Source organism: Neopsephotus bourkii, unplaced genomic scaffold, assembly GCF_033783945.1.
Source record: "Neopsephotus bourkii isolate Nb327-2 ecotype Australia unplaced genomic scaffold, CSIRO-AGI_Nbou_v1 NB_1792, whole genome shotgun sequence".
Taxonomy (NCBI): Eukaryota; Metazoa; Chordata; class Aves; order Psittaciformes; family Psittacidae; genus Neopsephotus; species Neopsephotus bourkii.
The window spans coordinates 7,351,595-7,364,839 of NW_026902266.1; the positions used below are offsets into that span (position 1 = coordinate 7,351,595).

Below are 13,245 nucleotides of genomic sequence, written 5' to 3' on the forward strand. Positions count from 1 at the left end.
CAGCCTTTTTACTAGTCATGCAGAAACACACTGAGTCCAGCTTGCAGGCTGAGGGGAATTTCAAATTTGAGGAACAAAAAACTATTTCCATTGCATTGTTCTTCCATTATCATACTATTCTTCTTGTGGCAGGCTGGTGCAGCACACAGCTTGAAACTCCAAGAGGAAATGGAAACTGTTAAAGAATGTAATAACACAGCGTCAGCTAGGGCTTACAACACGTATGGGTCTATTATAACTTCCATTATTTATCCAGGTTCTCAAGTGTGCCTGTATTTGTAATAGTAATTAATGCCATAGTGAAATTGCTGTACAGTGTCTCACAGACAGAATCACTGCAGAAGGGATGGATGAAAAGGGAAGGAGAAGAAGGTGCAGGAGGATGAGAACAACTTCAAGTGATTTCTGGTTTGCTCTCCCCTCAGTATGTTAGCCCCAATAACCCTTTTTATAACTTGCTGGAGCTAAAAGCTTGGAAAAGTGAAAACAGAAGGCATTTTTGGTTATCACTCTACCTACTAAGGAGGTGTCGTTTTTATATTCTAGACCAACTTTCACAATCTCAAGGTCCTCCTGACACCTATCTCTGCCTTCACATTCCTACTGCAAACAAGGCAAAACTGGAATATCAGATGCGTAAGAATCATGTCTCAACCACATACAGAAGCACATAGTTGTGCACACCTTTCAAATGAACTTTCAAAGTGAATCTGAAAATTTAACAGTGATAGTCTTCATCTGTGCCCTTTGTTCTGTCAAATCTGAGCTGCAGACACGGACTGAAGGGCAGCAGTTTTGGTTTAAGAAAACAGTTGATCCCCTTAAAGTGAAGATCAACTTCAGTTATTGGTTGTTATTAGTCGGCATGTGTTTAACTTGATACATCTCTGCCCATTGCTGACAGTAAACTATGTCATTGCATATATACAACCCACTTTTCTTTATGTTACTGTCAACAGTGACATAAGACTCAACAATCACTCCTATCTGTGTGTCCCAGCTGATGATAGCCTCATCTCTTGGCCAACAACAGAAATCTAACACCTAAAGGCCAAGGCAACATGGCATCTCTTTTTGAAAGACCACACTGGATGTTACCTCTGTCTGAGCAGCCACATTATGGTTAGCCTTATTTTATGCTACACAAAGTGTCACTGTACAGAAGAAATGTAGTCCTTTCCTTTTGGTTTGTAACACATTTTGTTAATGTAAAACTACAGACTTCTCTCACTAACACACCCACATACACACATCAGTGCTGCCAGTAAGGCTCATTCAAACACCAAAGTTCCAGCGTGCCCTGCCAATTCTTCTAGGACAAGCGTGTCACATGGCAAAAGGACATTTCATAATAAGCAGTTGATAGAAATAAAGTTTGCCTTCATTTTGCTTCTGTTAGTCGTTCAGCTATATTCAAAATCCTGTTTGGACCCAGTTACCATTTTCTGTGTGTCTGGGGTGGGATTTGATGGGAGAAATACACAAAAGAGGAGGATTTTGTTTGTTTGGTTGGTTGGTTGGGATTTTTTGTCTCTGTAGGCAACAGTTCCGTTTACAAGCACAATTTCTGCAGCAGGAGCTTGCACCTCACACATGACACCTGAAATGGCAGCAAACATATGCTACCTGGATTGGCATCTCCAGACTACAAACTGCTGCTCTTGGGGGGGGTTGGGCTGTGGAAAGGAGGAGACAAAACTCAACTCTTCCTGCACCTCTGCGAGGTGGTATGGCAGAGACAATCTTTTGTAGTCTCTCATGTAGGTTGTCCTGTTACAAGAAGTCTGTAGAGAAACAAACAGCAGTAATATAATCTGCGCAGGGCACTTAATCAACCTCGATGTTTTATCACTCAGTGAAACACAGAGTGTAATTAGGATATATTTAGCTATATTTGTTTCCTCAATATTAGTTTTACACTTTCAGGAAAAACTGAAAGAGGAAAGGGTCTAGAGAACAAGTCTTACGAGGAGCAGCTGAGGGAACTGTGGTTGTTTAGTCTGGAGAAAAAGAGGCTGACAGGAGACCTTAGCACTTTCTACAGCTACCTGAAAGGAGGATATAGCAAGGCAGGTGTCAGTCTCTCTTCTCCCCCCTAGCAATAGGGTGACAGGAAACAGCCTCAAGTTGTGGCAGGAGAAGTTTAGATGGGGTATTAAGAAAAATTTCTTCATTGAAAGGGTTGTCAAGCATGCAATCAGGCTGCCCATGGAAGTGTTGAGTCACCATCCCTGGAGGTGTTTGAAAGCTATGTAGACTTAGGAACACAGTCCAGTGGTGGACTTGGCAGTGTTGGGTTTACGGTTGGAGTGAATGATCTTAAGGGTCTTTTCCAACCTAAATGATTCTACGATTCTTAAAAAGAAACAGCTTCCCAGCAAAATGATTTTCTTTGAAGCATCAGCAAGACTTCAGCTTGCTTGTTCGAAGCAATATGCAAGGGAGTGCTCAGTCCTCCCAGCATTGCAGCAGAGCTCCTCCTCTGCTTGTTCAGACTGATTCTCACCCAACACACTTGGATCCCCCCAGCTCTGTACTGCTGCCTTCCTCAGAGGTCATAGTAACATTCAGCTAACAAAGGCTCTTATGTGGAACATAAGACTCCCCCTGCTGTTAAATGACATGAGAAATGGCTTTCCTACAAGAAACTGTCATTTAGAAATCAAGTGGCTCCAATGCTCCATTATGACACACAAAAAGGATGTTCCATGCATAATAAAGGGACATATCATATTCTATATCATGCAAGAACTGAGCATCCTAATTGGCTAGCACACATGCCCAGAATAATAATCCTCCCTCCTGCTGGCTGCACAAAGCTGTGTGGTTCTTAATGCAATAACTGGTTAAAGCAATCACTGATGCTGGAAACATGCCAAAGCACAGTAGCAGAGCTGCTGTTCATAATGCATAATTATTAGAGCACATGATTATTCAACATAATTTAGCAGAAAGCTGTGCACTGCTTTAGCTGTAAAAACAATGGAACTCACGAAGTTGGTTCTTAACTGCCAAGCACCTAAAAGTCTGAATGACAAATACTCAAATACTATGAACGGAGACATTTTAACAGAAAGAGGCAATGATAAAAATACTTTTTCTTTTTTTTTTTCATTCTTACCTCCCCAAATTCTTCATAGATCTGTTCAATATAAGTCGTCCCTTTCCTTCCCAGAGAGACCTCTCCATGGATTTCTGACTGATCGCTCTCGCTTTCATTTGTCTTCCGGCTATTCTCATGCATTTCATTCTCTGACTCTTCTATGTTGTCTCTCTCAGACTTGTCCGAAAAAACATCATTTTCCAAATGGTGGTGGTTCTCCAGGGCTGATTCATTCAAACTGCAACACACAGTTCATTGTTTGGTTCAGTTTGATCTACAAAGTCAGATTACTAAGGCCTTTTAGAGAAGGTAAAAACACCCCCTAAAAATAGGGAGTGCCTCCCAGGAGGGTATAAAACATTGATTTAATGAATAGCATGGTTTTTATCATGCAAACGATACTTTGCAATATTGTTTGAAAGCAATATTCACAGCAGATATTTTCCATCAAGATTCTTCCCTCTAAACTGTACTTCACAAAATGTGCCACCCAGCTCCACTTGACCCTTACGCAGAACTGTCACTGGCTCTGGATCGTAGCCTACATACCAGAGAGATACAGAGCACACACTAACAGCTGTACACTACTGATTAGAGAACTGAAGTGTCAATCATGAGAGATCTTTTCCCTTTACCAAAGCAAATCAGTGGATTGCAGCATATGGGAAAAATATGACATTTTAGGATATGTATTTTTTTTCCAGTACTATTGCTACTTTATTTCAACAGATCTAAGTTACCCCTGCACTAAAAAAGGGGAATTTAAAAATCAATATAATCAAGTATTTTCACACAGAAACAGATATGGACTAACCTGGGGAACGTGCTTTCCCTAGATAATGCTGTTGGGAGGACCTGAGTTGAAAGCACGGACTCAACAATTACACATCAGAATAATACCAGGATTATAACAGCATCCAAGGGAAAGTGTGGAAGGTGTAGCAAGCTTCATGCACAGTGATCCAGGCTTTAGAGAATGAGGAGAAAGCCAAAATTTCTCTTTCAAGTAGCTTATAGAATCTCCATTTGATAAAAGAGATACAGTTCATATGGCAGATGGCAAACATGATTAGATGGGCCAGAGGTCAGACGCTGAAAAGTATTCACTAAGTGCCTGTTTTACCAAGTGATACTTAGCATGAGCTTCAGTTTTCCCCACTCATACATGTCTTCACACACACATTACCTCTTTCATGGCCTAGCCTTGCTTTCGGGTGCTGACCTTCTCAGCTTGGCCTTTCTCTGACAATTCCTCACCCAAGTCCTCATGCAAAATTGCTCTTGGATAGAACAATTAAGAAAAGATTTCCAGCTATGCAAGGAGTTCCAGAGGATCTAAACAGGACCTGGATCTTGAAGAGTGCTACTACTTCCTGTAGTCCATTTCCTCCTCAATGCAGGATCTCTCTTCTCAATACATGGGGATATTCTGTCAAGCTTGAAGCCTCTCCATGATGGGCCATTTTGGGCATGTTTCAATTTTGACCTTGTTGCTCCCCCCCCTCCCTTGTATTTTATTTATTTATTTCTCCAAATTATAGTTAGGCATTGCTAGTTACAGCCAGATTTAAAAAAATCATCAGATGAGTCAGAACACAAAACTGGCACCAGCTTTTCAGAAGATCTCAACTTCCAACTATGCACTGAAATAAGCTCATGATTTTTAACACGCCAAGCAAGCCACACTGTGACAGTCACAGGTTTCTGGAGAAACTCAGTTTCTAGAGTTCTTCTGAAAGCGTTGTCTACAGCTTGCTGTGGCTTTAGAAAGTCTTTCTTTTAACTCAATTTGTGCATATATGTATGCGTATGTATGCATAAATGTCTATGCATATGTATATATAAACTACAGGGTTTATATTTTTAATTTAGAGTTTTACTGCAAGATAGAACTAAGATCATAAATCAGACCATTAATGACCACTATACTCTAGCACTAATAATTTGCTACCAGATGATATGTGTCTCCATTGTTCTAGTGCCAGGATGCTACTTTTTAGCAACCAGCAAGTACAATGACTGATAACCAAATACACTGGAAGCACAGACGGTAATACATGCGTGAAATTAGTATAATAAAGGAGAAAAAAAGGTGAGGAAAGAGCTATTTAGAGAAATCATCCCATGATTGCTCAGCACAGATACTTCCTGGATAGTAGGTCCAAGAAGTTACTACTTGCTGATCATTTAAATAGCTAATTTATTTCTTAATTTTTCAGTGATCAGCTAAATATGAGTGCTTGTGATTTCTATGCTCCCTGACATAGTGAAAGTTTTCTCCATGGGGTAAAAATGCTTGAAAGAGCAGTTCATTACAAAGCTTATGGTTCATGGCTGAGAAGTAGCACTTGTTTCTATTTCACATTTGTAACAAAAGCAAGTGCTATTCAGTGTCACCTTCCTCACCTTTGGGAAATATCTGAAGTTTCAGTGAAGCAAATGGCTCTTTCTTAGTTTCTTCTGCTCCCCCCATTATTTCTTTTAAGGATTTCATATTTAGTTCAAGATGGAATTAAATTAACATGAAAACCCACTCAAATGTGCACTGAGTACCCACCAGCCACAAAAAAAGCAAGGCTCAACACATTCAGAGCCAAGGTGCCGCTCTAGGGAACCAAAAGGAAAACAGATGCTCTTCATTCTGAGGAACAAATCTGAGATGCTGAAGTGGAGCCAGGCTCTTATAATCCTCCAAACAAGATCATCACTGAATAAGTATGATATGCTAAAAACAAAAGCCACACCATGAGCTTGAACTAAAATCAATGTAAATACTTCCTGGGGGCTTCCAATGGGCTTTGGACCCAGCTTTAAAAGCTGGGATGGAATGACTATGCTAAAAGTCAGCACTGGATTTCCACTATGAACATGAATAACTTGTCATTTTTCACGGCTAATTTACTGTTTCAGCATATTGGAGCTGTCTTATACCAGTGCTTTATTCTCTAGCGGCATTCCTGGAAACTTCAGTCAGTGATCAGGACTTCTTTGGCTTTCACACGGCTCTTCTGCACAAAGCAAAAAAACTATTTGGCTCTTGTCAAACAAGTTAAAACCAGCAAGGTTCCTGGTGTTGCTGGAGAAAAGACATGCAAGCCACAAGAAATACGATTTCATATTAAAGAGTGCTCGGTGTCCTAAAGGCCTCTTGTCTAAAATCACAGATTTACACAGTACTTTAATTTTTGATTCACTCATACAGTTCCCTCCCTCTCATTTTATATTCTACTAAAGACATGGATTTTAAAATCACTGTATAATCTTGACTTCTTTCCCAGCAGGAAAAGAGCAAAACAGCCAGCAGACAAATGCAACTTTGGCTCAATGGAAGATTTGACTTTGCCAACTCCCTTGGGTTTTGTTCTCCCTATAATACGCATCATCTACCTTTTCTTTTTCTTTTCTTGACAGAATAGCTTGGCTAATTTGAAGATAGAGTTAAATGTAATTAACTGGCCCCTAACAACAGCACGCAATTTAATTGGTAAGATTCCCTGTAGGGAAGGCATTTAATTAGAATTATTGAATCCCTATGAGAAAGCCACTGCCAGTGGCAATGCAAAAATGCCTTGTTCAGCATTTGTACAGTTTTGGGTTTGCATTTTCCCTTGTTTAAATGTTCTTCATTCTATCAGGATGACAGCAAGTTGTCACCCTATTCCACAGCCATCAAACTCTCCTGGTCTTTAAGCACTGGGGAAAGTCTGGATACACATTAAAACCAGTGATAGGACACAGAAAGGACAGTGTATTGTCCAGATAACCAGATGCTGAACACCCAGCTTGAACCAGACTCAGCTGAAATTTGAGCCTGTCAGAAAAATCTGGCTTCAGTTGTGGGCATTATATCCTCCTGAAAACTCTGCCACGTGTGCTCTGGTTGAGCCCCATAATTCAAGAGGGCTTTAATGTTGAACAACGAAGAGGTGAAAAAGAGGCACTGTTTAAGTGTCATTTAGACGTCATATTTTGAATAAATACTTTAACACAGTTTTAACTCTATCTTCTGCACTTCCTTACAGTAGCCATGGGTCTGCCTGAATGTTCTCAGTGCCACAGGCTCCATTCTAATTTTAGTATTGGACTTCTGTACACACATCAATTAGCTGAAAAACAAGTCCACAGCATTCCTAGATTCAGTATCACAGCAAGCACAGTCCTAAGAGACTCTCTTAAGCAGGAATTAGAAAGCAAAGTATTATGGAAGAAGCCCAAGAACAATTGAAGTATTTGCACAAGTAGTAGGGCCCATGCCCTGGTAACACATCAGATTTCCTTCTCTTCTCCCATTGCTCTTCATTAAAGCTCTTCAATCTGTAGCTAGAAAACCAAACAGCAGAAATGGAAAACACACGCTGGGAATACTAAAGCCTCTGAGATCAAAGGGCAGACCACAATGTTGCCATCACTTTGGTCCCATGTTACCAGAGAGACCTCAAGACTCTGAAGAGGACTCAGGGTGTTGTAACAGAGCCTAAGAAAATCACTTGAAGGTGAAGTCCCTCTGTGCAAGGGATCATCTTTGCAGACTGCAAGAATTCCTATCCTAAAAACTGTGTAAGCAGTGGTGCACTGCTATGAGTTCTAAGAGTCAAATTCCTATGAGCAGGGCTAGGAATAGACACATCTCCCAGTTCCCACTCCAAGGCCAAGTGTACCAGAGGATATTTATGTTGCGTATTTAGCCATAAGAAACACGTAAGGCCTGTCTGTTTGTTTTTTTTTAATGTTTACAGAGCTTTGATGAGAGTTTTTCCAAAATGCTGCAGTAATGCTAGGAATATGAATACAAAAAAGGCTGCTGGGGCTTTTCCCCTCATATAAAACTTTATCTGATGCATGAAGGAAGAAATTTGAAACCATTCAAAATTCCAGTAGAAATAATTATAAGACTAAGGATGCAGTGTGTGTACTCTGTTGACCATCACACAGTATTATTAGAAAAGAGAGCACATTATTGAAAAAAATAGATCAGATTCACAGCCATATGTGCTAGCCAACAGACAGACATTGCTAGTGATTATGCTTGTATAACTACAGGTCTATTCTAGTAGTTAGATTCTCCAGTCTTTACTTAGGCAAGCCATTTCTCACCCCAGCATTTCCAGACAGCATTTTGGACCAAGCAAGGGACACAATAAAATTGCTTATACACGCAAGAACACAACTGAGGTTCCTTCCAGTTTGTGTGCTCGAGTATTAGGTGATAACTCATGACCAAACACATATATTAATGGTGGATGCATGAGATGAACATACAGGCTGCTTTTTCAAACAGGTTGCTGTAGAGGACTCTGGCAGGACAATACTGAAGTTAAAGGAATCCCCAAGTGTGAGCCATGCAAAACCTCTCTGTGCATTAAGAAATGATAGCCCCATCTTACTGGAAGAACTCCTGATCTGAGATAGTGCTTGTGTGCAAGAGGTGGTTGAGCCCCGCATGGGCAGAATCACTTGAGCAGTTAACTTCTCCGTCCTTTCCCTGCTTGGAGGCACTGAGCCGGAAGAGGCTGGAGCAACGCAGGGCAAGTTCTAGAGCATCCAGCCAGCATCTGCCTGTGAAAACAAAAGGAAATATTTAAGCACAGGAGAGTAAATAGGACAATTCATACACTGTTTCTCAAAAGCTTCTTGCCTGGGAGAAAAGCTCACTGTAATCCAGGAAGTCACTGCATGCAATAACCTGTTTTTCATATATATAATCCCTAAATTATCTTGCCAGCAACGGTGTGGTTTACACCAAATGGTATGGTTTACACTTGTGGCTGCACAAGTGACACATCTCTACTGGTAATACAGTGGGATGCTCACCCCAAATTCCCCTTCCCTAACAGTATCTCTTCTTCTGTTCTCCCACAACCTGTTCACATCCCCTTTTCCCTCTTTCTGATTTTGACAGAGATGCAGGAAATGTGTACAGGTATGGTACTTTGAAACCACCTAGCAGCTCCTGTGCACAAGTAATGCTTCCCAAAAAACACATCCAGCTTTTGGCATCACTGTCACACACACAACCCAATGGCAGGGAGATACCCAGGCACCGCACTGCCCACAAGAGGCTCCTGCTTGGTATGGGATTACTGAACTACAAGCCAGCCTGGGAGTCCCATGCAGGGTGTAGTGTTGCAATAACAATCACTGAACAAGAACCACAATGATCAGTACTTGCCAGAGTGATTAATATTAAAGGGAGCTGCTTGTCAGGCTGTTTACTTTTCCTTGTTCTCTGCATTTTTCTTGCTTTTCTTCCCTCCTCCTCCCTGCCCAGTGCTCTGTGGAGCACCAGTTTTTCTTATTTTGTCACAAAAAATCATTACCTGGAGGGTCTCCTTTGCAAACACCAGAAATTATAAACATGGCATGGAGACAAGACAAACTGTAGTTCTATGCACAGCCTCCCTGGATTTTCTTAAGGCCTGCATAGGTCTCAGAGGCAGGCAGCAAATGAAGAAGCACAGGAATCCAAACTGACCCTTGGCGCCTTTAAAAATGACCCATACATGACTCAAAAGCTGAGTGTCAGTGTTAAAGCTTATCTACCACAATGCTGGAGTCCCTGTATTCTTGGAAGCACCTGAGAATAGCTTGCTTCTGTAGTGCATTTGTAGTTGCATATTAATGAGGGCAGGACACTTGTAAATTGGCTGAACATTCAAGAATTGATGTACCATGGGAGTTACCCTCTAACTTCAAGCACATAAAACAGAGCTTTTCATTACACTGTTCAGAACATATTTTGCAATAATTAGAAGTGTGCTTGACAGGCAGTGAAGAAAACAAAAGGATTTTGCTCAACAGAAGTGCTACAAACAGGATTTCCCTGGACCACACTCATTCCTAAGTCCTGTTTGGGAAATGCTTCCATTACATTCAGTTCTATCACGCACTTAGCATCAAGCATATGCATAAATCTCATAAATTCCCATGAACATCAATATGAACAAAATTTGGGTCTATAAGAAGATCAATGAGAGTTTAAAAAAAAACAGATTATAGGTATATAAAGAAATTATTACAAATGTGGCTAGCTTTCAGTGACTGCTTTGATACAAAGCTACAACAGTAAAAGATTTGAAGAAATGCACTTGAACACTGAGCCACAAACACCACGGAGCCCAGTCATTTATTCCAGTTTCATCCGATAAATTTCTTCAGCATCAGCTTATGATTTAATAACAAAATCACAAACAATGGTTAATAAAAGATTAGGAAGTTTGAAGGCTGTTGGAATTGTTTTCACACTATTTTGTATTTTAAAAATATCCTTGCATTAAGGCTTTGCACACAGAGATTTATTCTCTTCTTACCATGTGTAGGATTAGCATGGATAACTCATTAGAGTTAACGGCTGCACTGAGCACAAATCCATTTCTTCCTCCATATCCCCTCCCTCCCAAATCCACCAAGATGAAAACCTGTTTCAGGCTATTCTGTACAAGGAAGCACACTTCTGCTTAGGCTCACCTCCTTTGAATTTCCCCTCTCTTTACCTTTGCTTTTCTTTTCCAGTTCTGCAGAGTGAGGACTGTGATATTTAACAATTGGAAATGCTTCATATGTCATTTTATCTTCAATGGGCTTATGAAATCAGGTGCTTTGATAGCTAGCTTGATTTGTACCAGCATGAGCACCCTGGAGCAGTAACAGAGGTCAGCTCCTCAGTGCCCTGCAGCACTCACATACAGATGTGATCTTACGACAGTTACAACAACGCACTAGCTGCGATTACACTTTCTAACAAGGACAGCAAGGATGAACCCAAAGTCTCCTCAGCCATCCCTGTCACTGTGCTCTGCAGCCCACACCTTGCTGGGGCTGGAGACAGAGCAGGCCATGCTGGCCACTATACCACAGCCAGCAATCATAATCCCCCACATCCCCTGCCACATGTATTCACTGGTTCTAACAGGAGCTTACAGGCATGGTCAAAACTTTGGGGTCCACATTACCAGAGGAAATTTCTAAATAGCATATCTTTTTCATCTCTTCATATAATTCCCTGGAAGGGGTTATGGGTAAATTGAGTATTATTTGAAACCTTATTCAGATAGCATAAATAGATAATAAAAAAATAAATACACATTTTAATATTCCAAGGCAGAGGCACAAAGATTTAGAGGAACTCGCTGTGCATTAGCAGGCAGCATTACTTGTGCCCCACAGAACATAGAAATGGCACCAGTGTATGCCCTTGTTTTAATTCCTAACAGAAATTGAACTCAAGGGATGCGCAGCACCCCCAAGCTAAGAAATGAGCCTTCAGCCATCAGGTGGCGCTGTGAATCCAAACAAATATATGCCACAAAATCAGACGTGAAATACGGGATTTCCTCTGCGAATGAAAACGTTACATTCTCGGCAAGTCAACAGTGTGTTAATTGCAGCATAGCACTGTAAATTATACCCTCTTAATTTCAGGGATTGCACACAGGTAAACCTGTTTTTTTGCTAAAGGCCTACATGAAATGTTTTTATATTTGAATGATCTTGCTATTGAGTCATAATCTCCTTTATTATGAAAATTATACAAAAATGCTAGCATTTGGATTACTTAATTGCTTACCTGACAAGTCTACTCACTTCTGCAGGAAAGTGGAGGAGGAAAAAGGTATGTGGTCACGTAATTAAAGGCTGTCATCTATAGTCACGGTAGTCTGCATGAAGGCTTCTTGGTTACCTAAATTCTCACATTTTCTAATTTTGAGTGGTTGATTTAAGTCAGGGTTTTTTATATGCCAGGTAACTGGATCAGAGAAAGATGCAAAATGTGGGTTCCTTCAGAGAGGAATGGCAGCCCAATATGGTGCATGGACACAAAGCAAAAAAGCTGTGAAGGAGGTACAATGGTATTCTTTTAGAAGATCTGAGGTATTTAAAGCTGAAACCTATCAGTTACAATTTCCCACAAATTGTGGCTTAAAACAAACATATATTTAAATTCTGAGGGAAAACCCAAGAGCATTTCGTCAGCCTGTGGCAGAATCTCCCCATAGGCTTTTAAGCTTTTATACCCAATGATGTAGTATGCTCTCCACTGCAGTGACTACTCTTGCACAATTTCTGCAGAGATCATGTTGTCTCAAACCCACCTGCATTACCTTCTTCTGCCTGGGAGCTGTGGACTGAATATTCCCTTTCAGACATTATTTCTGAGCTTGACTCTTTCTTAATTGAATTTTGTCACTGAATCTCAAGTGGCAGCCCGCAGAGTAAGCTCTGGTTCTTACCTAGGCTACAGAGTGGAAAGGGAGAGTAAAATAGTCCATCCAAGCATAATGCTCCCACATATCTCACAAGCCACAGAGAACGGTTTATAAAACTCTGCGACAGAAATCTTTCATCCAAGCTAACAGAGTTCTCAGTGAGGAGAATAATGAGGAGACATGACACCCTACCCAGAGAAGATGCCCAGCTCTGAGGTCTAAAGTCAAGTCCAGCTGCATCACTCACATTGGTGGCTGGCACAAGAAGGACATTTCACATCACTCATCTTTTGGTACCTGAACTGGTCAGGTGGGTGGCTTCTCCAGCCACCTTTGGCTCCCTCCAGCAACAATGGGGATAGAATGACTCTTTGACAAGGCTGTTCCTAAAGTGCCAAAAGTGGATGTCCTACCAGAGTGCCAGGACTAGCTTGGCTTCCTGCTCTCTTTTGTAGCAGCCTCTCTCCATGCACTGATCATTGGTTTCACTATTCATTCCCTACATCACTTTAGCAGATGTTGATCACAGATGTTCCGGGAAAGTCAGATGTCAGAGGAATGCATCTACACATCACCCAGTGGTGCTCAGTGCAAAAAACCCCAAACCAAACAGAAGTCTCTTCCCTGAATAGGCCTGTAACCCTTTTCCTCTGTTATATGCATTTACAGCAAAATGACACAGTCATCAGTGAGAATCTGCAAAAGGAAACTCTTTGAAAAATCAGTCAAACATAGCTGGGTTCCTAAGATCCTTTCCTCTTGAAAAGTTTGAGGAGAAAAGCTAACAAAGGATGTTGCCTGCCTTGACTTCAGAAAACCAAATTCTAACATTCATCCCACGTAGGTTTTGAAACCTTCTGCATGCTTTCTCCAGTCTTCCTGGCTCAGCAGTCTGGCAAAGCACCTTGTGGTCCTTTGAGATGACTCCTGCAGTACAGC

At 41.1% G+C, this 13,245-nt stretch overlaps 1 protein-coding gene across 6 annotated transcripts in view; it reads right to left on the reverse strand.

Annotated features, from left to right (window-relative positions):
• The window catches only part of OSBPL5 (oxysterol binding protein like 5), a 186,618-nt gene that overhangs the window by 20,483 nt on the left and 152,890 nt on the right, over positions 1 to 13,245 (reverse strand). For all 6 annotated transcript variants that reach the window (XM_061380236.1, XM_061380235.1, XM_061380237.1 and 3 more), the window contains 2 exons: positions 8,488 to 8,659; positions 3,122 to 3,341 (listed from right to left, as the gene is read on the reverse strand). In XM_061380236.1, the coding sequence (XP_061236220.1) occupies positions 3,122 to 3,341; positions 8,488 to 8,659 (392 nt within the window). The remainder of the gene's footprint in view (positions 1 to 3,121; positions 3,342 to 8,487; positions 8,660 to 13,245) is intronic.